A 25909-nucleotide genomic window follows, 5' to 3' on the forward strand; every position below is an offset into this window, starting at 1 on the left:
TCTAGGAGTTGGGTCAAAAAGCATCTTGCTGTGATCTATGTCATAGACTGTTCTGCCTATGTTTTCCTCTAAGAGTTTGATAGTGTCTGGCCTTACATTTAGGTCTTTAATCCATTTTGAGTTTATTTTTGTGTATGGTGTTAGGGAGTGTTCTAATTTCATTCTTTTACATGTAGCTGTCCAGTTTTCCCAGCACCACTTATTGAAGAGGCTGTCTTTTCTCCATTGTATATTCTTGCCTCCTTTATCAAAAATTAGGTGACCATATGTGTGTGGTCAACTGATTCTTAACAAAGTAGCAAAGGTAATTTAATGGAGAAATGACAGTACTTAACAAAGGATTTTGGAACAACTGGACATCCACATGCAAACAAAGGAAAATGAACCTTGACGTAGACCTTTCACAAAAATTAACTCAAGATGGTGCACAGACCTAAATGGAAAATGGAAAATTATAAACTCCTAGAAGATAACATAGGAAAACATCTAGGTGACCTTAGGTTTGTCAAAATCTCTTTAGATAAAACACCAAAAACTTGATCCACAAAAGAAAAAGTTGGTAAGTTGAACTTCATTGGTATTAAAAACTTCTGCTCTGCAAAAAGCACTGTTAAGAAAATGAAAAGACAAACTACAGACTGAGAGAAAATATTTGTAAAACACCTATCTAATAACGGATTATTGTCCAAAATATACAAAGAACTCTTCAAACTCAACAATAAGAAAACAGCTATCCAATTTAAAAATGGTTATAAGATCTGAATAGACACCTCAGCAAAGAAGATATAAAGATGGCAAGCAAGCATATCCAAAATGCACAAAGAACTCCTAAAATTCAACAGCATCTTGACAAACAAGGTCTCACAGAGAAAACAAACTCTCACAAACTCAAGAAACAAAACTCAAACAATTTAAAAATGGGCAATAGATCTGAACAGGTATCTCGTCAAAGAAGATAAGCACATGGCAGAAAGCATATGAAAAGGTGCTCAACATCATATATCATTAGGGAACTGCAAATTAAAACAACAACGAAATACCACCAAACACCTATCAGAAGGGCTGAATGCGAAAACCGACAGCATCACATGCTGGTGATGGTGTGGAACAACATCGCTGGTGGGAAGGCAAAAATGGTACAGTCACCTTGGGAGACAGCTTGGCAGTTTCTTACAAAGCTTAACCTAGTCTCACCAGCAATATGATACAGCAACCATGTTCCTAGGTATCTACCCAACAAGAGTTGAAAACTTATGTCTACACAAAAACCTGCACACAAATATTTAACAGCTTTATTCATAATTGCCCTAAACTGGAGGCTATCAAGGTGCCCTTCAGTAGGTGGCTGAATAAACAAACAGTGCTATGTACATCCAAACAACGGAATATTATTCAGAAGTAAAAAGGAATGAGTTATCCAGCCACCAAAAAACGTGGAGGAACTTGAAATACATATTGCTTAGTGAAAGGAGCCAATCTGAAAAGACCACATAATGTATGATTCCACCTATCTGACATTCTGGAAAGAGCAAAACTATAGAGGGAGTGAAAAGATCAGTAGTCAGTGGTTTGAGGGGAGGGAGAGAGGAAAGAATAGGTGGAGCACAGGGGATTTTAAGGTGGTAAAACTATTCTGGGCCATACTGTAATGGTGGATACATGACATTACGAAGTTGTCAAAACTCACAGAACTGTATAACAAAAATGGTGAACCCTAATGCAAACTATGGACTTTAGTTGTTAATGTACCAATATTGGTCCATAAATGTTAACAAATGAACCACATTATTGCAAGGTTAAAAAATGGAGTAAATTGTGGGGGAGGGACAATGAGAAGGAATATATGGGAACTCTGTGCTATTTCCTCACTTTTTCTATATACTTAAAACTGCTCTAAAATATGAAGTTTATTAAGTATTAAAAAAGTAAATGAATGTGGAATCTAAAATATGACACAAATGAACCTATCTATGAAACAGAAATAGAATCAGGGACATAGAGAATAGACTGGTGGTTGCCAAGGGGGAGGAGGTGGGAGAGGGATGGAGTGTGAGTTTGGGGTTAGCAGATGCAAACTGGTATATAGAGAATGGATAAACAGCAAGGTCCTACGGTATAGCACATGGAACTATACTCAACATCCTGTGATAAACCATAATGGAAAAGAATCTGAAAAAGAATGTATATATATGTATAACTGAGTCACTTTGCTGTGCGGTAGCAATTAACACAACACTGTAATTCAACTATGCTTCAATAAAAAATAAATTTAGAAAAGTAAATGAGATAATATTAGATAAAACATAGAACATCAATTCTAGGTTATCCACTTTTATTCTCAATTCACTGAAATTATTTTTATCAGGATCAATTTTTAAATGTAAATTACTTTATTTGGGGTCAACATCATAATTTACTGACTATAGATTCTGTTACTGTAAATTTTAGGGATCATTCTTTCTACCAAGTCAGTTTTCCAGGGTCAAATTATACGTATCAAAATGTTTTCAAATATATTTTTCTTCCACTAATTTTTAGTTAATGATAAAGTTGACCATGAGCAGTTTTAACCACTATCAGTTTTATTTTTTGTGGATTATTTTTCCTACTATATTCACCACGAGGGTCAAAAATGGTGGGGTCAATGCATTCTATTCTTTGACTTATAGAGAAATAATTTTGATACATCTTTTTAAGGAACACGCTGCTTGCTTAAAAGTCCCCGCAATCCCCACTCCACCCCACCCCACTCCATTTATGAAATAGGAAAGGATTTTCCCAGATCTACTTACAAGGGACAAGCAGACAAAAGCCAACAGAGTGATTTTGATAATTTTGCTGAGAACAAAAAGCAAGGGTCCCACTCATATCCTGGTTTGGAGCCAAGGCTTTTTGTTCTGTCTGTGAATGAATAAACGCCAAGAAAAGAGAGGCTGTGGTAGGTGAACAAATGCCCTATGCCTCTGAAAATAACACCATCTCCTTCTCTTCATCGTGGAGTTCTATGTAGGGAGAGAGCACTGGTATTTTTCGCAGTTTTCATTCTCCCTTTGCTTAGAAACAGAGACAGTTTGAATATAGGCAGCAATTCACCAAACTAAAAGACTAGAGTTCCTAATCTCTCCTGCAGCTATAAGAGTGACCAGGCGAAGTTCAGGCCAATACCATGTGACCAGAGGTATGGTGTGAGATTTTGAGGAGGTCAGATGGTCAGATGGAACTGACAGAGCCGAGGGGGTCCCCTGTGCCCTCATTCTTTTCTCCTTCCTGCCATCTGAAAGGCAGCCATGATGGCTGGTCCAGGCTGGAGCCCCAGCAGGCATTTTGGACCATTTTGATGATGGAAATTATATACTAAGATGCTGGAGCAGGACAGATGATCTATCATCTTCCATGATGGACAGCCCAGGATTAGTATGGACTGCCTGCCTCTAGGGTTCTTTAATATGAGAAAGATATAAATCTCTCTCCCCTGTTTATACCACCACTATTTGGGATTTCTTGATATATGCAGCCAAATCTAATCCTAACCAAAGTATGAGCTTTGCCATTGAATCACTATGTGACCTTGGACAAGACAGGTCTCTCCTCTGGCATGTATCTCCTTGTCATAGTGGCAGAGGCACCACAAACCAAGTCCAATGTCCAGGGACAGGACTAGCTCTTGTTGGACCCTCAGGGTTCTCATTTGGAAGCAGGGGGTAGAATCACTGTCTTGGCTGAGATGAGGATGCCTCACGCATGAAGAGGACACCTGGGGTGGACAGAGAGAGGGGGCAAGGGAGGCTTCCGAGGTCCTTGGCACTGCCCTTGAAGCCTGCAGGTCCTGCTTCTTTGCTCATCTGGGACTCTGGAGAGCAACTGCCTTGAAAGGTCACACAAATAAAGGTGCCTGTTTGGTTTTGCCGTATCCCGGCCTGGGGCTGCAGTTCTAGTGCTGGACGCCAGGGGGCAGGCAGCCTCCTGGGTCTATGGTGTCCACCAAGCTTCGGGGGAGCAACTGGAGCAGAAAGAGTTACACAGAGGTCATTCTGGCTGTCCCCCGGCCTCAGAGGCAACTCGACCTCCTGTTACTAGTGTTCATCTCCACAGACTGAGCTGGTAAAAATCAAGAAGGGAGGTGCTCCCAAATTCTCCCCTTTAATCACTGAGCAGCCAAGCACTCAGCCTGTTCCAGGTGCCCTGGGAGGCCAGGTGCAGTGCAGAAGATGACTGAGTGGTCTCTGCCCGCAAGGAACTCATAGTCTGGAGGGGAGATGGACAAAAGCATGACACCAGGGACATGTGAAAGGAGAGAGCAAGTGCGCTGCCTGAAATGAAGCAGGGTGCCATGAGGGAGGACGAGGGAGTCACTGGGTAGGAGACCCTGAAAGGCCTCCCTGGGGTGACATTTTCTGGGACCGGATGACAAGAGGGAGAAGGTACCACTGGGGCAGAGACTGGCAGGCAGAAGTGAGTTTGGCCAGAGGGTGTAGGGAGGCGGCTGCGGGGCTGGAGCGGGGAGCAGGGCAAGGGGAGGAGGGAGGGACTGGGTCATGGGGCCCGCAGCCTATGTTAGCTGTGTATTCCTCTCTGACAACATTGCTCCAAAATTTAGCACCTTAAAACTACAAATATTTAATATCTCACCATTTGTGTGGACTGGGAATCTGTTCACGGCTTAGCTGGGTTGCTCTGCTTCAAGGTGTCTCACAGGCAGGTGCTGTGGCTTCATCTGGGCTCAACTTGGGGAGGACTTGCTCCCAAGTTCATTCACAGGCTGCAGGATTCTGTTCAGACCGAGAGTCTGAGTTCCTTTCTGTCTGTTGGCCTGGGCACTCCCTCAGTTCGCTCTTGGGTGGACGACTACTCAGCGCAGCTCATAACATGGGTGCTTGCTTTCCCAGATCCAGAGATATAACAGAGAGAGAAAGAGAAAGAGAGAGAGAGAGAGAGAGAGAGCGCAGTAGAGAGGTGTGGGGCTGGGAAGAGGCAGTGAGCAGGAGGGAGGGAAGGGAGGGGGAGGGAACACAGGCGACAGCAGGTAAGAGGGGAGTGACAGACTGTCTGTCATTACATCTTGGAAGTGACCTCCCGTCACTCTTGCTGTATCCTGTGGGTCACAAGCCAGTCACTAACCACTTAGTAGTTGCACAGAGAGTGGAGCTTCCTGGCTGGATGTGGAACACGGGTTGTGCCCCTGGGGATGCCCCGGGAGGCGTGTTCAGCAGGCTAACCCCAGGACTGGGAAAAGTGGCCACATTTTGGAAATGACTCAATGATGAAAAGTGTAGCCTCCCTCTCATCATTAGAAGAGTAAAAATAAGAAAACGGATTAGATGTCATTCCTCATCTGCTGAACCAGCAAAAAAATTTCCCCCAAAGCTCCTGAAACTAGAACACTTGGTGTGGATGAGGGAAATGGGCACTGAATCCTCATTGACTCTTCTCCTGGAGGGTGACTTGTGCCGTGTCCCCAGATGCCCTCTCCTTTGACTCAGGGAATCTACTTCTAGAAACCAGAGGCGACGACTAGAGATGTGCACAGAGTCCATGTTGGGGGATACCTTGTTTCTAAGAGCCCTGCCCAGGACACACCCCTTGTCCGACAGAGGGCATCCGGCTCCTCTGGCAGTGGGACACTGCAGACAAGACCCCTTAGTGGGCCATGAACTGAGCTAGTGGATTATGTTAGGGTCAAAACCAAAACAAAACACAAACAAACCAAAAAAGGAAAATATTAGAGAGCAGCCTTCCCCGTAAGGGTGAGTGTTGTTTCGTGACTTGGTCTCAGTTGTGGATGTGTGAGGGCACTGCCAGCACGTGAAGTCCATTCCACACCGTGGGCAGTGGCAGCAAAGTATGAAGACTGATGGTGTTAAGTGGATATTTAAGGATATGGAGAGGGTATACCCAGCTGAAATTTAAAAACAGAATGCATATTATGATTCCGTTTTGCAAATATAATGCACACACATGGAAAATGGTGTAGGGAACGGCTGTCTCTGGATGCCAGGATTTTTTTTTTTTTTTTGCGGTGCGCAGGCCTCTCACTGTTGCGGCCTCTCCCGTTGCGGAGCACAGGCTCCGGACGCGCAGGCTCAGCGGCCACGGCTCACGGGCCCAGCCGCTCCGTGGCATGTGGGATATTCCCGGACCGGGGCACGAACCCGTGTCCCCTGCATCAGCAGGCGGACTCTCAACCATTGCGCCACCAGGGAAGCCGTGATGCCAGGATTTTTATAGTCTTTGTTTTGCTTATTTGGTCCTTTTTTTTTTTTTTGTCTACAATGAATATTCCTTTTGGAATAATACGGAAAACAATGAAAGGCAGCATACTGAGGGGGAAATAAGAAAAGAATGGGAACTTGCTTTTGCCTTGACCCTTCAACCTTGTGGCCTCAGTGCACAAAGGCTGGCCCAGCTGAGCAAGCTGGGCCTCACTGGGTGCAGCGGGTCAGGAGAGTGGAGTCTGTGTCCCCACTGGACAGGTGACAGAATTGGACTCAGAGGGCCACACAGCACTGAAGGATCGGCCCAGGCCTCCCGGTTCTGCACTCCTTCAGCTCCCTGGCACTGCCACTGTTTGTAGGCTCTGTCTGGGCTGCGGTGGGCCCCCAATACCTGCCCCAGTCCTTACATCCCTCTCCCAGCTGTCCTGCCACAGCAGGCATGCTTCCTCCAGCCTTCCCTGCCCACTGGGACGTCACCCAGATGAAGGACAGTCAGTGACCACAGGCTGTCCTGTGCCCAGGTCTGCGTCCTGTTCTCCGTGCACGCGGCCCAGTGTCCAGGAGGAGCGGGTGACAGGCGCAGAGACTCTGAGGCTGGCAGAGGAGAGAGGTAGCTTTCCTACGTACAAAGCACCCGGGTGCATTCACTGCAGGCTGAGTTTCAGGGGCAGTCAGAGCTGGGCTGGAACCCCGGCTGCAGCACTCTCCCGCGGAGTGACTTCGGAGGTATCTTCATTTCTCTGAGTTTCAGTTTTTTATTTACAAAATAGGGGTTACGTGGTGACTGCCACCTGTCCCTGGCAGGGCTGAATTAGATCATGTACCTGCAGAGCATGCCGCAAGCTGGAAGGGGCTATGCCGACGTGACGTGCTGCTTTGGGGAGAGAGGGTGCTGTGGCAGAGTGGTGCAAAGGGGCCTGGCTTTAGGTTTGGGAAACCTGCGGCAGTGACGCTGCTGCTGCTGCGCTCATATCCCCTTGGCCCACCTGATTCACCTGCAGCTGGGGAGCTGGTCTCCAGCCAGCATCCCTTGAGACCCCCTGCCTGAGGGCGTGCCTGGCACCATGGGAGGTTCCTGTCCCAAAAACTGGCACAAGGGGCAGTGTGGCAGCACTAATGCCGGGCAATTCTCTACCTGCGCTGACAGTCAGGTCAGGTGGGAGGCTGTTTTCCAGCGAGGTGGAGCCTGCTCACCCATAGCAGGGGCCACTCCTCAAAGCCCCCTCAGTGGCTTTTCTCCTTCCAGGCTCCCTTTCCCTATGTCCTCACTCATGCTTCTTGGAATCATCTCCAAAACAAACGACTTGCCTCCAAGTCCTTGTCCACTTCTGGGGAACCCGAACTCTGCTGAGGTTCTGCATTGCCTGTGTCACTTTGAGTGGGTTGCCTTGACCTCCTGGACTTGAGCTTCTACAACTGTAAAATGCGGGCAATACCTACCTCATCGAGTCGTTAAGAGATAAAGCATGTGGAAACTCAGACTGAGGCAACGCTAACATTCAAACTGTGTAGGAGCAGCAGAAGCTCAGGAAGTGGAGGAAGGAGCCTGAGCCGCCTGTGTCCATAGGGCACAGAGAGCTGCTGGCACAGTGAGGCCGTGTTGCAATCAAAGAAGAAGAGAAAGAGGACAAGGAAGACGGCAGGATGCAGGTTTCCAAAGACAGTGATCTGAGTCTCACAGGACTAAAGAGACCCTTAGTAAAGTTAAAGAGGCCTAGAAGATTTCTGCCAAAATCTTATAATTGGCCAGACAATTGCCAGACACCCAGCCAACACTGGATGGAGTCTTTATTGGGTCCGGGAATCAGCGCATAGCTGCCGTTAAAACTCACGTTTTGTTAAATGCGCAATATACTCTTTCCCATAAGTTTTAATTTTCCAAGATGAAGTGCCCAGCATGCCTTTTGGAAGTTATTTCCTCTGAAGTATCGATCTCTATTTTAAGTTAACCATTCCTGTTATCCGCCGTCCTAGCTGACCGTGTGGAATTCCCCCTTTCACCTCTGTGTTCCTCATTGGAAGTGATCTCCATGTGGGCAGGGACCACAACGTGTCCTGGTCACTGTGAAGGTACAGCGCTGGGCATAGAGCAGAGATGGATGGATGGATGGATGGAAGGATGGATGGATGGAAGGAAGAAGGGTGGGTGGATGGATGAGGAGTCCACACAAAATAAGCCTTTATTGGGAGTGGGTTGAGGGTGTCACAAGTACAGGTCCTGGATGGTGTGCACAGAGCGCTTCCAGTTGTCCTTCCAGCGCTGAGCCTCCTTCACCTGCAGTGTGCTGTCATCCTGGATCTTCTTCAACTCCTCTTCCAATGACGCTAAATATTTCTGGGAGCAAGCAGCGGGAGGAAGCCACGTGAGGAAGGGCTTCTGGGCTCTGTGCCCTAGACGAACACTGTAACCTGCTGCCAGTTAGCTTTGAACCCACTCCGGGCACCGGCAAGAGTTCCACAGGTCATTTCTCATTACTTTGCCCAATAACCCGTCAGGCAGGCCCGGTTATTTCCCCCATTTTACAGATTGGGAAACTGAGGCTCACAACCTTGCCTGGGGTTATTTAGCTAGAAAGAGGCTGAGCAGGGACTAGGACCCTGCTCTATCTGATTCTGCACTCTGCCCTCCTTCTTAATCACCATCCCACACTGTAGCCTCCTTGGAGCTCAGGGGTCCTGGCTTCCTCGAGAGGCTGAGCCCACTAGGCCTGAGCCCTCACTGAACTTGGCAGCAGAGTTGCCCCCTCTGCCTGGGTCTTAGCACGGTGGCCTGGGAACTGAGGGCTCTCCAAATACTGGGGTCAGCATATCTCAGGACGAGGTTTCTCTCTGGGGTACCAGGAACAAAGGTCCACACATCTTCAGAGCCGAGAGGTCCCGCAGGAGGCCTCTGGGTGCAGCCTCCTCTTCGGGCAGGCCCCATGGGGTCTAACAGGCACTGGGTTCAAATCCTCGCTCTGCCACTCTGCAGTGCCATAGAGGGGACACACTTCTTTAAGTCTCAGTGTCCTCAGCAGCAACATGGGGACAATTCTACCTTCTTCATGGGCTTGTTACAAGGATCCAATGAGAAGGCTCACGTCGAGAACAGAAACTGCAGCAGGTGCTCAGGAACTGTCCCTTATTCCACCCATTGTCACCCGCTGCTCCCATGGCCTCCATGCCTCTGACTACTTTGTCCCCTCACTCTGTCTCAACTGTTCCTCGGAAAGCCTTCCTTCACACACACACCCCCACCCAAGTCTGGGTGTGGTGTCTCTCGGCTGGGCTCCTACAGCACTGGGGCTCACACCATCAGACCCGAGCTATCATTGGGACTGGACACGACCTGTGGCTCACGCGCTGGTGCTTAAGAACATTGGCTGTTCCCAGTGCTGACACTGTGCCCTGGGGCACCCTGAGGTGTGTCATCTGCTCCATGGACCAAATGACAGGGCACCTGGTGATAGCAAGCTCCCTCCTTCCCAAGGCAGCCACACCGAGCTGCCCTGCGTTCCCTGGGGTGCACCCACCCCACCCTGTCTCTCCACTCACCAAATAGATAGCATCTCGAGCTTCCACAGATGCCAGGTGGCCCAGGGTCGTTTTGGTGGTGGTGATTGATGGTGTTTTCTGGAGGAGAATCCTGTGTTGGATGGTGACTTCGGTGGGTTTGATTCCCGGCCACTTCCTACAAACAAACATGCATGAAAAGTCCTACAGGCTTATCTTCATCATTCACAGTGCACCCTTCATCCCTGGTGAAAAAGGTTAGCATTTAAAAAAAAAAAATTATCATGCTTTAAACGTCTAATTAAAAGAAAAACCCTGATAATAAACAAATGGGACCTAATGAAACTTAAAAGCTTTTGCACAGCAAAGGAAACCATAAACAAGAGGAAAAGCCAACCCTCAGAATGGGAGAAGATATTTGCAAACGAAGCAACTGACAAAGGACTAATCTTCAAAATTTACAAGCAACTCATGCAGCTCAATATCAAAAAACAAACAATCCAATCCAAAAATGGACAGAAGACCTAAATAGACATTTCTACAAAGAAGATATACAGATTGTCAACAAACACATGAAAGGATGCTCAACATCACTAATCATTAGAGAAATGCAAATCAAAACTACAATGAGGTATCATCTCACACCGGTCAGAATGGCCATCATCAAAAAATCTAGAAACAATAAATGCTGGAGAGGGTGTGGAGAAAAGGGAATCCTCTTGCACTGTTGGTGGGAATGTAAATTGATACAGCCACTATGGAGAACAGTATGGAGGTTCCTTAAAAAACTACAAATAGAACTACCATATGGCCCAGCAATCCCACTACTGGGCATATACCCTGAGAAAACCATAATTCAAAAAGAGTCATGTACCACGATGTTCATTGCAGCTCTATTTACAATAGCCAGGGCATGGAAGCAACCTAAGTGTCCATGACAGATGAATGGATAAAGAAGATGCGGCACATATATATAATGGAATATTACTCAGCCATAAAAAGAAACGAAATTGAGTTATTTGTAGTGAGGTGGATGGACCTAGAGTCTGTCATACAGAGTGAAGTAAGTCAGAAAGAGAAAAACAAATACTGTATGTTAACACATATATATGGAATCTAAAAAAAAAAAAAAAAAAAAAGGTTCTAAAGAACCTAGGGGCAAGACAGGAATAAAGACACAGACGTAGAGAATGGAAGTGAGAGAGTGGCGTGGACATATATACACTACCAAATGTAAAATAGATAGCTAGTGGGAAGCAGCCGCATAGTACAGGGAGATCAGCTCGGTGATTTGTGACCACCTAGAGGGGTGGGATAGGGAGGGTGGGAGGGAGACGCAAGAGGGAGGAGATATGGGGATATAGGTATATGTATAGCTGATTCACTTTGTTATACAGCAGAAACTAACACACCATTGTAAAGCAATTATACTCCAATAAACATGTTAAAAAAAGAAAAAGAAAAACCTTACTGAGCACTTAACATTAAGCTTCGTCAAGTTCTTTTTTGCATTTTCATACAGTTTAAATCCATGTGTATACACAGTTGGGTTCTGCATGGGGAAGGGGAATCCCACACCTCTAGATGTTTCCCTTTTCTGGGTCTCAGTTTCCTCATCAACTGGCCAGCGAGGTGGCAGTCATCAGTTCCTGGCCTGCTTTTCCTATTCTGCTATAAAACCAGTGCTGACAACTTAGCTGGGCAAATCGCTGCCTTACTTCTTCCAGAGTAACATTCTTGGGTCACAGGGGACAAGCATTTTGGTACCTCTTGTCATACAGGATGGACAGCCGTAGTGGATCACAGTGCCACCAGCAATCTGAGAATGTGCCCCACACTGGGACAGGCCTCTATTTTTTGGGGGGGCCACTTTGTGGGTCCTTATCACATGAACTAATACCTGCTGAGCTCTTAGTATGTGCCGGGGCACTCCAAGTACAATCTCATTGAACTTTCTCTTCATAATATCATGTAAGGTAGGCTGCCATGCCCATTTCACAGATGAGGAAAGAGGCTTAGGACACAATGCCTTCCCAAGATTACCAAGTTTGTTTGACGTCAGAGCTCGTGGCCCTAACCATTCCACTGCACCACCCCCAGCAAATACAGCCATTTGTGGTATTACTCCCTGCTCTCGGCTCTCACCTGCTCCCTCGTTCAATCAGGGGCTTCTCACTCTCTTCCTCCAGGGAGAGCCCGTTGAGTTTCCTCCGTATTAGGATTGATGTTTTCTGTTTCGGGGGCTCCATCTCTGGCAGGCAAGAGACAGGTTACTGACAGCGGCCTCACCCACAGCCTGAGATCAAGGGGACCCCCGACCTTACATTTAGAGAAATGAGGGCTCGCTCCCCTCTTCCCCACTTGGAGTCTCAGGCAGGAGGCAGAGGCCCCTCCCAAACAGAAGCCAAATGCACCAGGTTCATAGGTGGGGGCCAAGGAGATGGCAAGGGGGTCAAAGCTGGAGGATGAGAGGTATGGTTTGGGCATGGTTCCCAGCTCCAAAGCCCTCAGAATGATGCTCTGACTTTCTTGCAGCTCCTGTGAGCCCCCGAATATGCTTTGTAGAGCCTTCTTTGGCTTATACTAGCTCAGATGGGTCCTGAACTAAGAATTTCTCCTGGAATGCATACATTCAATGTTGTCCCTCTCACGTCTGGCTCACTGACCTGCCCTTTGTCGTGAAGAGAAAGGGGCTCCGTCCACGCGGTGAGCAGCCCTCTGCACCCTGGTCTGCATGGATGGCAGGGCCAGGCTGCTTGGCTCAGAGCAGGAGAGGCTCCTGTAGACCTGGTGCAGGGGGTCTCCCTGGCCTGGCGGTTCCCTCCAAGTTACCGAGGCTGCCTCCCTGCCGGCTCCTCTCGCCTGTTCTCCCTCAAGTGTGAAGCCCAGGGTCTCTGCAGGCTCTGCTCTCCCAAACCAGGCTCACATTTGCCAAAGAGAGCCCCAACACTGGAAAGTGACCAACGCCTCGAAATTCATATACATTTTGACCTAGAAAGTCCACTTCTAGGAATCTGTTGCCCCGAAACAGAGAAATATGGATGCAGACGTTCCCTTCAGCACGATTACAGGAGCGAAAAGCTGGACGTGGCCCGATGTGCACCAGCAGGGAACTAATCAGTAACATACGATGCACAGCAACTGAAAGTGCTCAAGGAGGTGGTGACTGGCTTGCCCAGCATCCGCCCAAGGGGAAATTAGCTTACAAAAGAGCACACACTTGTGATCCATCCTCCCATCCCCCCGCTGATATCCACACAGGCCTGTGCCCGAAGGGAAATAACGAGGAGGACAGCCAGTGTTAAGGACACTTATTTCTGGGTAGAATGACTATGTTCTTCTCTTTCTTTGTAACTCATATTGAATTTCTCATTTTACTGTAAGAAATATTCATTGTCTGTCTAATGAAAACTTAAAAATATAAAAATAATATATTTATTTACTTAATAGATTAGTGATAAATGGATAATATTTAATATCTGATTTGAATCTTTGTATAGTTATAAAAGTAATTGGTGCACATTATAAAAAATTTAAACATCACCTAACGGGGAAAAAGAAAAGATTTTAGAAATCTCTCACAGCCCCACTTACCAGAGATGGTCATCAACAGTCTGGTACCTGTCTCTCAGGCTCTGTCGCTCTCATTCTCTGTCTCTGTCTGTCTCTCACACAGACTCATTTACATATTTGCGGGGTGCATGTTTATATCACATATGTGTTTCTTTAATAGTATCATAGGTAGGTATAATGGTCACCTTGCTTTTTCCTGTGACAGTGTTCCTTCAGGACTTTCTGGTTGGCACATAGAGACCTACCACACCCACTTGAACAGCTAGCTGCACAGTACTCCCTCCTATATCTGGACCATAATTTATTTACCCAATCCTCTATATGTAGATATTAACATTGTTTCCAGTTCTTTGCAATTTCAAGCAGTGTTGTGAAGAATCTGCTTGAAAATATATCTTTGAAAAAGTATGCACGTATTTCTGTTGGATAAATTCCCAGGGTTAGAACGGCTAGGTCAAATGCACACACACTCAGGACTTTGAAGGCACCGACAACAGAGTGTTCTCCAAGAGAGTGGGGTGGACGTACACTTCTCTGAGAGGCTCTGTGGTGCTCAGGCTTCCTGACAGCCTCACCAGTGCTGGCTGTCACTGAACTTAAAAGCCTTGCCAGGTTATTGGCGAGAAATGATATCTTAATAATGTTTATATTCACATTTTTCATCATTGGTGAAGTCAAGCATCTTTTAAATTTATTGGCCTTTTGAATTGCATGTTTGTTCTCTATCTCTTTTTACAAATTTGGCCTGTTAGAGTTCTTTATACCACAGGGATATTAGGCCATTCTCTGGCCTATTAGTTATTAGGAATATTTTTGCAGTTTCTGGTTCGTCTTTCCATATTTTGACATTTTTCCTTGTTTTTGTTTTGGCCACAGAGAAGTACCAGCCATTCCTTTATGGCTTCTGGCTCTCACAGTTAGGAAAGCTGTCCCTACCCCAAGATTATGAAAATATTTAGCATTAGGATTTCATTTTTTATATATAATCTTTGATTCATTTGGGAATTTGCTTTCAAGGAGTTTAAAAACTCAAGAGAGTTTTAATTAAAACAAACAAAAATTCATCAGTCCCCTCCATAGAGAATGTATTTTCATTCTGGGGGAGTTGGGGGAAAGCGGACGGCCCCCCCACCCCACCCCAGGCCCATCACCCTGTGTCACACCCCCTGGGGCCAGGGCACAAGGCCGGTGGCGCACATACTTGCAACCTGGACATCGTCAATGGTGACCACCTCATCCAACTGCAGCAGGAACTTCTCAGTGAAGGTGGCCAAGCTGGCTATGAAAAACCGGCTGTACTTCCGGATGAACTCCTGGAGGAAACATGGGGAACACGGTGCTGCAGGGAGAGGAACTTGTCTCCTAAGACAGGCTGAGGGAGGATTTGGGGAGCAGCATGTGAGACAAGACCAGGGCCACGTGTCAACTGTGTCCAAGTTAACAGGCATCTGGTCTTCCCCAGGAGGCCTCTCCCTAGAGGGGACTTGGTTTGAAGATAGGCAATGATTCTGAAATGGCCAAGGGACAGACATAGACAATTTACTAAAGAGGAAATAAAACTTGACATGGATCTTGGAAAAGAAGTTCTCATTAGTAATTAATTAAGTTAGAAATTAAAAAATGCAAGTTACAACGGCCAATAAAGACCATCTCCACCTATGACACCCGCCTGCTTTCATACCCTGCTTTGGCCAGGGTGTCAGCAAAGGGCCGTGCTCAGTGCTGTTGCTGGGCTGTCAGTGGGGGTGACCTCCGGAGGGCAGTGTAGCCCTCAGCATCTAGACATGGAGTGGATGGCACTACTGACCTCCAGCTGCTCCCTGGTCACCGCAATCAAGGTGTCCAAATCTTCCTGCCTTTTCTCTTCCACTTGACACAGAGACTCCATTTCTTGGAGATGTGCGGGGTGTCCAAGATTTGGGTGGAGCTTCTGGGCATTTTCATCCTTCAGAAAATCCAGAAATCAGTAGGTTTTTTGACCTGGTCTTGAGGTCAGGACCAAAAAGTCACTGGCCTATGTCCTCTGCCAATTATGGCCACGGCCAGACTGATGTGTGCACTGACCTGGGTGTGTGAAGGGCTGAGGAGTGGCAGAGGAGCGGCTGAGGAGGGAAGACAGGGGCATGGCTGGAGCTGACTCCAAGGGTTAAGAAGTGGGAGAGCTGAGCATCTGCCCCAGAACAGTCAGGGTTTCAGTCCAATAAAATCAATAGCATCCACGTCCCATGGCTCGAAGGACCATGTGGACAATTACTGTTGATCTCAATGGCCACAGCCCCATAGAACCAGCTGACCTAAAGGTTACATCCAACGAGGAGCGTGCTGAAGGCCTTCTATGAAGGAGCTGTTGGCTCAGCTCTCGTCTCTCCAGTGCCTAGTGTCCCTCACCCCCATCCAACAATCCCAAGCCTGGCCCACGTCCTTCCCTGGGACTCAGTTCTGCCGACGCCCCACCTCCGTTTCTGAACTCCCAGGGCCTCTGGTCCTGGAGAGGAGGGGGCTGGTCCGGGGGGCCCCACCTTCCTTCTCTCCAGCTGTTCCTGATAATTCGAGAACTGTCCCCGGATCTCTTTGGTGGAGGTGCAATATTTTTTCCAGTGGTGCTCCTTGAAATTTTCCATCACCAGCCAACACACCTGGGGCAATAGCTCCTCAAATCTCCTCATCTGGGCCCGTAATTCTGTAGGAATTGGGGGTGGGGGACCAGGGGTGAGCACAGAGCAGAGCCAAGTTGCTGCAGCAATCTCTCCAACAAAGGCTCAAAGCGGCTTCCCAAAGACAAAGGCTTGGTCTACAATGTGGTAATAGTTATTCCATCAAAAGGGGTCCTGTGGTCAAACCAGCATTAAAAGTACTGGACGAAACAAGCTCAAAGGACTTCTTTTCTACTCTCTGCAGGACTTTCCAGTGCTTTTAAAATGCACTGCATCTTTCAGCAGTTCTGTCTCATCCATTCTCTCTTCAAATATTGCCTTGACCCTAAGTCTCCTCCTCTCCCTCTAGACGTCTAAATAGCTGCACGCCAGACCTACCCTTTCTTCCATCTCTCTCCGCCTCTCTCCCGTATTTCCATTTCTTTGTTTTTCTGTGCTGCATTTTGGTTATTTTCTTTGGTATTAAAGCGATTCATAAGTTTAAAATTTCAATGATTTATTTTTCCAATATAGAAGTTTGATTTGGTTCTCTTTCATATTTACTTGGCCATTTTAATAGTCTTTTGCTCCTCACTCATGTTTCCAATTTCCTCTTTTATTTAACTCTAAATAAATACCTTATTTTATATTCTGTGTCTGATACATTCAATATCTGAAGTCTTTACTGGTCTCATTCTGCTGCCTCGTGCTCAAGGTGCCTTTTTCTGTGTGTGTGTGTGTGTGAGTGTGTGTGTGTTTTACGGTGAACTCTTTTTTCTTTTGCGGTACGCGGGCCTCTCACTGTTGTGGCCTCTCCCGTTGCGGAGCACAGGCTCCAGACGCACAGGCTCAGCGACCATGGCTCACGGGCCCAGCCACTCCGCAGCATGTGGGATCTTCCCGGACCAGGGCACGAACCCGCGTCCCCTGTATCGGCAGGCGGACTCTCAACCACTGCGCCACCAGGGAAGCCCTGCGGTGAACTCTTATTCTGGGCATTTTATTTGTGGGAATCCCTGGAGGCCTGAACGGAAGGTGGGCTTTTCTGGAGAGGATTTGTAGTATCTCTACTAAACAAGCATCTGGGCATGACTGACTCAAAATCATTTTAAGCTAAGGTATCAGCTACAGGTCTTATGGATGATCCACAAACACAAAGTTGAATTTAGGTTTATCTAAGTGTGACTTCAGGTTTAAACACCACATAAGAGCTGGCTTACAGTTACGGATTTTCATTGGAGTTTTTCTTCTTCTTTATCCAGTGCCACGGCTTATAACAAGACAGTTTCCTTCTAGTCACTGGGGGAGGAGGGGATATGGTTTCTGTCTCATTCTCCTTACTATGCAGAGGGAGCCCTGTGGAGACCCAGTTTTCTGTGGCTTGTGCCCTTTCAGACTGCCCACCTTGGGTCGTCTGGTGCTTGGTCTCTGTTCCCAGTGTCCTGGAGGCCATGAAAACAGAGGCTCAAGTGGACCTGGGAGTCAGCAAAGCCCTCGTGGCACTAGCCAGAGTCACTGCTCAATTTATCTCTGATTTCCTATTCTCACTTAATCTTGGAGCCCTGTATGTTTCTTACTTTATAGCTAGCTCATCCATGCATTTAAAAGTTTACCACAAAAGTTTTATATCCAGGATTTTTACATGTTTTCAGTGGGAGAGTTGGTCAGGATACTGGACTCCCTGAAGGAAATGGAAGTCTTCATTTAATGTGAACTGTCAATCTGCCCGAGAGGGACATAATCTGCAGCATTTCTCAAACCCATTTGACCAGGGAACCTCTCTTTTGAGGAAGATCACATAGGATGGGATCCCACAGAGTTCACATGGGGAAACACTGAGCTAGAGAAACAAAATGCTGCCCGTAGTTTCCGTTCGTCATTCTACAGCTACAGTAATGAGAGCCACTGCTGATGATTTCCCCTGCATATGGCAGGGCTGTGAGGGGCTTAATCCTCAAAAAAGCCTTGCATGGTGGGTATTATCCTTGTCTCCATTTACAGGCAAGAGAAGGTGACTCGGTCAAGGTCATATGGCTGGGAGATGGCGGTGCTGGGTCTTGACCCCAGGTCTGGCCGTCCCCTAATCCTCTCCCTCTTCTACCTGTGCTGCCCCTCAACCAACACAGAAGGTCTGTGATGGGCCCTCAGGTTCCCTGCCTTACAAGCAGAAATAATCAGGACTTATGACTGCATAAAACACACATAGCTGTGGACATGGAGAAACAGGAACGGGGGCGGGACCTATGGGTGTGTTTTCACAGCTCCCTTTAGGACGTTATAATAAACATAAATGGCAAGATGTATCCTGCCTGCCTCTTTTCATGTCCCTATTCTCTAGGAGGCTATGTCTATCAAGTTCATCATAGCCCAAACCCAGCACAGGCCAGGCATACAGTAGGCACTGTGGAAGGATTTTTCAAATGATTAAACACAGAGGCACCATATGACCCAGCAATTCTCCTCCTAGTTATAAACCCAAGAGAAATGAAATCACACATCCACACACAACATGCACGTGAACGTTTGCAGCAGCAGCATCCACAATTGCCAAAAGGTGGAAACAACCAAATGTCTATCACCGAATGAACAAATAATATTGCATGACTCCATTCATGTGAAAGCCCAGATAGGAACATCTAGAGAGACAGGAAGTAGATTAGCGGTTGTTTACGGCTGGGGATGTGATGGAGGGACAGTGGGTTCTAAAATTCACAGTGATGGTTGCACAACTCTATGACTATATTAAAAGCCACTGAATGGGTGTAAAGTGTACAATTCAATGTATTTTAATACATTAAAATTAAATAAAATTAAATGTATTAAATTCATTAAGTGAATGTTTCAGTAAAGCTGTAAAAAATATCTATTCAATGAATGAAACATTTTTAGTGATACAAATCACCATATTTCTCAAGAAAAGTGAATTTTTTTTGGCATTGTTGTTTCTCCCCAGTTAAATCTGATCAAGGTTTTTACCTAATTGTAAGATGTCAGCTTTTCACAGGGAGGCTCCTTTGCCTCCCCAGTGACCTCCAGGTCAGGAAGGCAGCATTCAGGCCGTGAGAGGCTCTGTGCCCCCAACCCCACTGGCCTGCAGCCCATCTGCTGGCCACACCCACCTATGAGGCAGGAGTTGTGGTACTCGTCAGCCTGGCTGTGGTACACCAGGATCTTCCTGCAGATGTTCTCTGCGCACTGGTCAAAGGTTCCGTACATGCAGTCGGGCCTGGTGATTGAGTGCTTGTCTTTGTGGTAAAACTCCTGCAGGAAAGGGTTGAAAGTGTGGGTGCCAGGCCCCTCCCCAGGGGGCTCTGGCTCAGCATCTTGGCATCCTCCACTGTGCTCTCCTCACCCCCTGGCCTTCTCTACTGCTGTCCTCTCCGCCAGGGTTGCTCCTCCTCCCTGTCTGTCCTTGTCACCACTGTCAGTATCCCAGGGCTGTGCGAGGCATGAGCGAGCCAATGGTATAATTCTAGGTATCTTTCAAGACTAAAATGGGTCTTCCACCCACCAGGCCGAGAGCTTTCTCTGAAGCGCCAAGCTGGGCCACTAATACGGATGACCCAGAGCTCTTCTCTGAAGACTCACAGCCCAGGGGGAGGCAGACAGGAAGCACACAGACACCCCTGTGTGGGGTGCACTGGACCGGAGCCCTGGGTCGCTCCTACTAGAGGCCCCCTGCTCCCACGGCCCCACCCATCCCTCTGTAGTGCCACCGTGTCTGTCATCCTCTGCTGGGTGCCGGCCTCTCAGGGACAGAGACGGGGCTTGTTCCTCTTGGCACACCCGGTATCTGACACACAGTAGCCAAGAAACGGTTGGTGGCTGAACAAATGGGTAAATGAATGGATGAGCTTGAATTTCTAGGATGAAAGACAGCACATGAGGTGACAGAAGCTGGGGACTGTAGTCATGAGGGCTGCAGTCCCCTTTGTTCAGTTTCACCCAAAGGCCATTATCAGCAGAAGGCAGGAGGCAGAGCCCACTGGGGACGTGTGACCAGCGGATGGCAAAGGGGCAGGTAGAGCCCTCACCTCTACCATGGTCAGCAGGTGCTCGTTGCTCTCCCAGAGGAGGCTCAGGATGATGCCTTTAAAATCCCTGCAACACACAGGAGACAGATCCCTGAGAGGCCTTGTCTAATCACACTAAACGGTGTGGACAAAGCCAAAGGGACTGAACATTCTGAGTACTCAGCAGCCCGGCCAGAACTGGAGTTGGACAGCTCGGGATGCCCAAGCATGTCCCCACCTAATATTTCTGTTCATCTAGTTGAATGCCTCTTGCATGTGACAAGCTGAGCTTGGCAGCTTCCAAGTGTCTCTGTTCTCTTTTGTCTTCATCACTTCTTGTAATTACTCATTCCTGCCCCAGGGCCATTGCTCACACTGATTCCTCTCCAGGGAACACCAATTTTCCTCTTGGTCACGTTTGTTCCTGCTCTTCCATAGATCCTGGCTCAGCGGTGATTCCTGACTGCCTTGTTCCAATGCTCTCGTGGCCCTCAGCTTTACAGCACTCCCCACAGGGGGACTGGGGACTGATCTGTGTGACTGGACATTAGCCCCATCTCTCCCAGCACCTGGTGAAGTCCACCAGGACACACACTGTGTGTCTGTTTTTGTTCACCATGGAATCCCCTGTCCCATCGCTGTGCCTGCACCTATCAGTGCCTCAGTCTTGGTTGAGGGAAGAAAGAATGATTTCTTATAAATATTAGTCTAACGAGCAAGACTGCCTGTAGGACCAAACATCCTCTTTCTGGTACCTCTGGCCTTTGGGTTGACTGTGCGCACACGAGGTCTTTACTGAACAAACCTGCACAGATCCAGTGAATATTCCTGTCGGTTAGGTCAACTGTCTCAACAGTTAAGACTGAAATAAGGGACAGATGTGTTAGAACTGCATGTACCTGTAGGACAGCTATTTTTTCACAGTTTCTATAAAGTGATGCAGTGACTGCTTTACACACACATCAGTTTTGGCATTTTCTAAAATACATGTATATTACTCATGTGATCTTTCATTTAAAAATTCATTCATCGTAATTAAAGAAAATTAGAAATAAACTGAAAAGCAAGAAGAAAAAAATAAATGCTAACATTTTACTGTATTTCCTTCTGCTGATTTTTAAATTGGTCTGGAGCTAGGTTCATGGGCATTTTACATTCTGCACACTTAAAAGTGTTCCCCCTACATTATGATATCATTTTAAATGGCTGTGTGACACCATCCAGTATGTATGCACCGTGGTTTACAATCCTCCATTTTTGGACCTTTAGGGTTTTTTTCCCATTTTTAACTGGGATAAAAAGTATTGCATATGGTTTATCATGCAAGCGTTTTCTTCTTCATAGATGGTTTCCTTGGTAGAGGGACCCACGGACCTGCACAAAAGGCATAAACTTATGGCCTTCACTATACCTTTCCCAACTGCTTTCTGGAAAAGTAATTTGCTGTCTGTTGACCTTGACAAAAACTCTCCCCTCGAGCAAACGTTAGGCTCCTCTGCATGCTTTCACTATACTTTCCCAAATACTTTTCCACTGTGGGATTCATGACCTTGACGTGATTTTACTAAGGATAATTTGGAACCTCACTGGCTTCTTGGGGAAACAAGATCTCCCCAAACTGGAGGGGAGACCCCCCCAAGACCTCTCTCCCCCATCACGCCTATGCTCCTTCTTCCTCCTTTTGCCACCTTCCACCTTCCCTTCAGTTCCCTGGCTTCCTTTGATATGACCCCTTCATAGCCCTACCTCGCCCGTCTCTCTGTCCACCCTGCCAGACCTCTCCTTTCCCACTCCAGCCCTCAACTCCCTACGGTCGCTTGACCTAAATTCAGGCGTCCTGTCCCCATCAGGGCTCTCAAGGGACAGAGGAACTCCTGAAAGCAACTGCCTGAGGCTAAAGAGGAAAAAGGGCTAATTTGAAAGAGGTTGGATGTTTCACCGGCTCATATGCACTCTAGAATTCGGAAACTCTTGTTAAGTTTACTTATTTTATGGCAATATAATTATTTGTGTGAATTCCACAAAAAGCTGTCCTCCTTGTAACAGGACGTAACTGGAAACATTGATGTATAACCAAGGCTTTGACTGAAATGTCATATGGACAACGATGCATGGGATCAGACGTGACCAAACAGTTTCAAGAAACTAAGGTTGACTTGATGGAGACAGTGCTTCAGAGCCCTCTTGGGAAAACCCACCTGGCACCTGGCTAATGAGGTTCCCAGCCTCACAGGTGAGTAAGGAAAACCTGAAGGTACTGTGGGGACCTCAAGAAGAGAGGCTTTCACCCAAATCTATAGGTACTGCAGGTGAAATCTGACTCGCCTTTTTGGCTTCAAGAGGCTTTTAAGAGTCTAATCTGAGATTCTTTTTGAGAAGTTCCAGCGACGCAAACGTAAAAAGTTTAGGTGGTCAGTCACCACGCCTGCTGCGCTTATGTAAATAATCAGGCAAAGCTAATGAGACCAGACTTGTTTTGTAAACAAGAATCAAAAAGAAGGGCGACATAAATTTTATGTTTCAGTGGGAAACTATAGCACTCTCTCGTGATTAGTAGATTCTACCCCTATTCATTGGCTTTGAGGTTTTGTGACCTCCCTGGAAACTGGCACGGATCTCACTGTCATGTACGTTTTGTCAGTTCTTACCAAATCTCAATTCTTCTAGTCTCCTCCAATATCTGCCTACAACTCCCCACTGAGAGCTGAAACCTGACTATCTAGGTCCCTGTTGGGACTCGAGGTTGTTCTGTAGCTGGCTTTTCCTCCAGGATCCAAAGAAGCCCTGCCAGCTAGAGTGGGCCGATGGGCAACTGGAATGCCAGGAGCTACTCCCGAGTGGGCCCCTCTGGGTGCTTCAGGCCCAACGTCTAGAAAGCCCCTTGACTGGTTGCCCTACTACCAAGTCTCAGTAGACGGTTCAGCTGGCCCTTAAGGAACAAAAGGTGACTGAATAGAAATGAACTTATTGTTCAAAGGAAAGAAGAATGGCTTCTTGGTGAACGTCTAAATTTGGTGGAACTATCTCTCAATAAATTTAGGTGAGTTAGGCTGAGACAAACCAATCTTGACTCTTACCCATCCCCATGCCGACCTCTCCTGCTCTGCCCCCTACTTCCCATTTCCCTTGGCTGAGTTAGATTTAGCTGCCCCCTGACAAAGATGACAGGTTAAAATGGAGTTAAAGGACATGGCATTGACACTTACTCCGCCGGAGGAGGTGGCTTGTCTCCGAGCACCTGGTACTTTCTATCTAGTCTGTTGGGCTTGGTGTACCGTGTGATGCTGTGGGGCAAAGGTGTGTCAGTGCTCTGGAGGCTGGAGATGAACACAGGCAGACCTGAGCCCACGTGAGCCCCCCCCCCCACCCCGGGCCTGCCTGTGCGGCCCTGCGCTTCGAGATGCTCCCTCCCGCTCGGCAGCTCTGGAGACAGCCTTATCGCGGGGCTGGAGCCCTGACCACTAAAACCCACACAAGGCTGCCGAGAGTGGTCAAGGGACAGAGGTGTTCGGGCCCAGAAATCTGTATCCTTTTCTCTGGTGAGGACCCAAAGAAAACTAGGTTGAGCCACATGTAGGGTTGCCAAATTTTCAAATAAAAATACAAGTTAAACTTGAATTTCTTAATACAACACTGTAAATCAACTATACAACAATAAATTTTTAAAAAGAACTCAAATTTCATATAAGCAATGAGAAATTTTTAGTGAACATCCCATGCGATATTTGGGACACACATATATAATATTAAAAATATTACGTGTTGTTCACCTGAAATTCAAATTTAACTGGGCATCCTGAATTTTTATCTGGCAGCCCTAGCAACATGTACTTCATTGGTAACCACTGAGAGACTGAATATGCAAATGGACAACAGCTGGACCATATATAAGTAGAGAACTCTGGCCCATAAGCTGCAACAACCTGCCTAGGACACCAACCCCTTAGCTACAATAAATAACTCAGGAAGCCGGCTTGTGGAAGTCAGACTCGCAGGAGGACAGATCGCTATTTCTAGCGGCAATCCAGGAAGCCAAACAATACCGTGGAAAACCACCCAACACCCGGACAGGTTCCCAGGGTGGGAGGCCATGTGAGCCAAGCCACTGGGCGGGGGTGAGCACAGACCAGTCTAAAGCCGGTGTCAAAGCCGGCCCCTTGTGGGGTCCCTTGGAGTGTCAGGGCTGTGAGCACAGGAGGTGCACTCTGAGGACATGGTCTGGTAAAGGGTGGCGGGGTGGGGTCTGAGGCGGGGAGATCGCAGGCAGCCTAGCCTTTCTACCTCGCTGCCAAGGTGGCACTGGCAGTGGACAAGCCCTTCTTCACGGAGTTGTCTACCCGGCTCCGCAGTCGCTTCAAGCCTTTGGGTGACGAGCACCCAGGACAAGAACAGAGAATCCAAGGTGAGGTGGGGCCGGGTGGCACCACCAGCTGCCCCACCACCGGTGCCCTGAGACCTGTTTGCCTCTACCTGTTTGGGACCGCTCTTTGTCACACTGCTGGGTTGGACATCTGGAGTCAGGAAATCTGAAACCAAAGGAAAGGATGTGAGCTTTTCCCCAGTGACCACAAGCACGGCTCAGGCCAGGCACTGGGCACCATCCCAGTTAGCCCACGATGCCACGTGAGTCTGCCCAATCGTGAGCCCCACTTCAGAAGAGGAAGCTGAGGCTTTGAGAGGAGAAGCCCCCGCATAAGGTCACAGCTGTCAAGGGTGGGCTCACATGGGGGCTGGCTCCCGAAGGCTCAGGGCCCCACTGTGCACACCCAGGCCACTCACTGCAGGATCCTCCTGACCACCTCCACAGCTGGGTCTTCAATCAGGGACTTCCCCATGCGGCTTGGCTGGGTGAAGGACTCGGGGGTGACAATGTCTACCTTGGCCTCTTCTTCATGGGCTTCTGAAGACACCAGGATGTCACTCTCTACCACCAGGTTGGTCAAGATGTTGTCCTGAAGGCCAAAGATCAGGGCCCAATTGTGTGGGTGGCAGGCAGGCAGGCAGGCAGGCTGGGTTCCCGTCCCAGCACCACCTTGCCCAGGTGCTGTGGCTGGAGGCCAGCTGCCTGACCTCTTTGAGCCTCCCTTTTCCCTTCCGTGAAGTAGCAGTGATCATATCTACCTTAGAGGACTATTCATTCATTCATTCATTCATTCATTCACACGTGCATGCTTCAAAAATGTTTCTTGAGTGCCTGCTTTCTGCAAGCCTCTACCTGGGTATGGGACACAGGATGAAGAGGCCACATGTGACCCTTACCCTCATGGAGCTTACAGTCTGGTCAGAGAGACAAGACATTTATTTGACCACAAATAAATGGTCAAAAATGGGGCCAGGGCTTCCCTGGTGGCGCAGTGGTTGAGAGTCCGCCTGCCGATGCAGGGGACACGGGTTTGTGCCCCAGTCCGGGAAGATCCCACATGCTGCGGAGCGGCCGGGCCCGTGAGCCATGGTCGTTGAGCCTGCGCGTCCGGAGCCTGTGCTCCGCAACGGGAGAGGCCACAACAGTGAGAGGCCCACATACCGCAAAAAAAAAAAAAAAAAAAAAAAATGGGGCCAGTGTTATGAAGGGGAAGTTCCAGCGTCTTCCCTGAGGCTGAGGGTCATGGACCTGTAAGGCCACCCGTAGATGTGCCCAGGCGGTGTTTCTGACCAACGGACAAGTGAGTGAATGAGTACGTGGATGAGTGAGTGGCCACCTCCACCTCGAGTTGGACCTTAGAGAAAGGGTGGGAGTGGTGGCCCACCACGAGTGCTTAGGTGAACTCTTCCCTATTTTATCCTGCATCTTGGCTCAGTGCTAGACTGTAAGCACTGTAAGGGAAGGACTCCAGCTGGACTCCTAAGTTTCACCTTGTGGGGTGCAGTACTGATGGTGTGATGGAAGCTTAGCGCTAGTGGCACAGCGGGAAGAGCCTCCCCAAAGAAGGAAGGGCTGGTTCAGAGCGTGGCAGTGTGAGGCAGGGCCTGAGGGTGGCCAGAGCAG

At 47.9% G+C, this 25909-nt stretch overlaps 1 protein-coding gene across 6 annotated transcripts in view; it reads right to left on the reverse strand.

Moving 5' to 3' along the window:
• Window positions 1-8343: 8343 nt before the first annotated feature.
• CCDC180 (coiled-coil domain containing 180) overlaps window positions 8344-25909 on the reverse strand; it is a 56634-nt gene continuing 39068 nt past the window's right edge. For 2 of the 6 annotated variants that reach the window (XM_060014471.1, XM_060014469.1), the window contains exons 26-37: window positions 24703-24875; window positions 24394-24449; window positions 24205-24283; window positions 23130-23207; window positions 19945-20011; window positions 19030-19171; window positions 15797-15957; window positions 15085-15222; window positions 14479-14590; window positions 11850-11955; window positions 9747-9882; window positions 8344-8547 (exon numbers count right to left, since the gene is read on the reverse strand). In XM_060014471.1, coding sequence (XP_059870454.1) covers window positions 8416-8547; window positions 9747-9882; window positions 11850-11955; window positions 14479-14590; window positions 15085-15222; window positions 15797-15957; window positions 19030-19171; window positions 19945-20011; window positions 23130-23207; window positions 24205-24283; window positions 24394-24449; window positions 24703-24875 — 1380 coding nt within the window. In that variant the 3' untranslated portion in view covers window positions 8344-8415. Of the gene's footprint in view, window positions 8548-9746; window positions 9883-11849; window positions 11956-14478; window positions 14591-15084; window positions 15223-15796; window positions 15958-19029; window positions 19172-19513; window positions 19774-19944; window positions 20012-23129; window positions 23208-24204; window positions 24284-24393; window positions 24450-24702; window positions 24876-25909 lie in introns of those variants that run through there. The other 4 variants (XM_060014470.1, XM_060014473.1, XM_060014472.1 and 1 more) reach the window with 3 other exon arrangements.

This window comes from Delphinus delphis, chromosome 6 (genome assembly GCF_949987515.2).
Source record: "Delphinus delphis chromosome 6, mDelDel1.2, whole genome shotgun sequence".
Classification (NCBI taxonomy): Eukaryota; Metazoa; Chordata; class Mammalia; order Artiodactyla; family Delphinidae; genus Delphinus; species Delphinus delphis.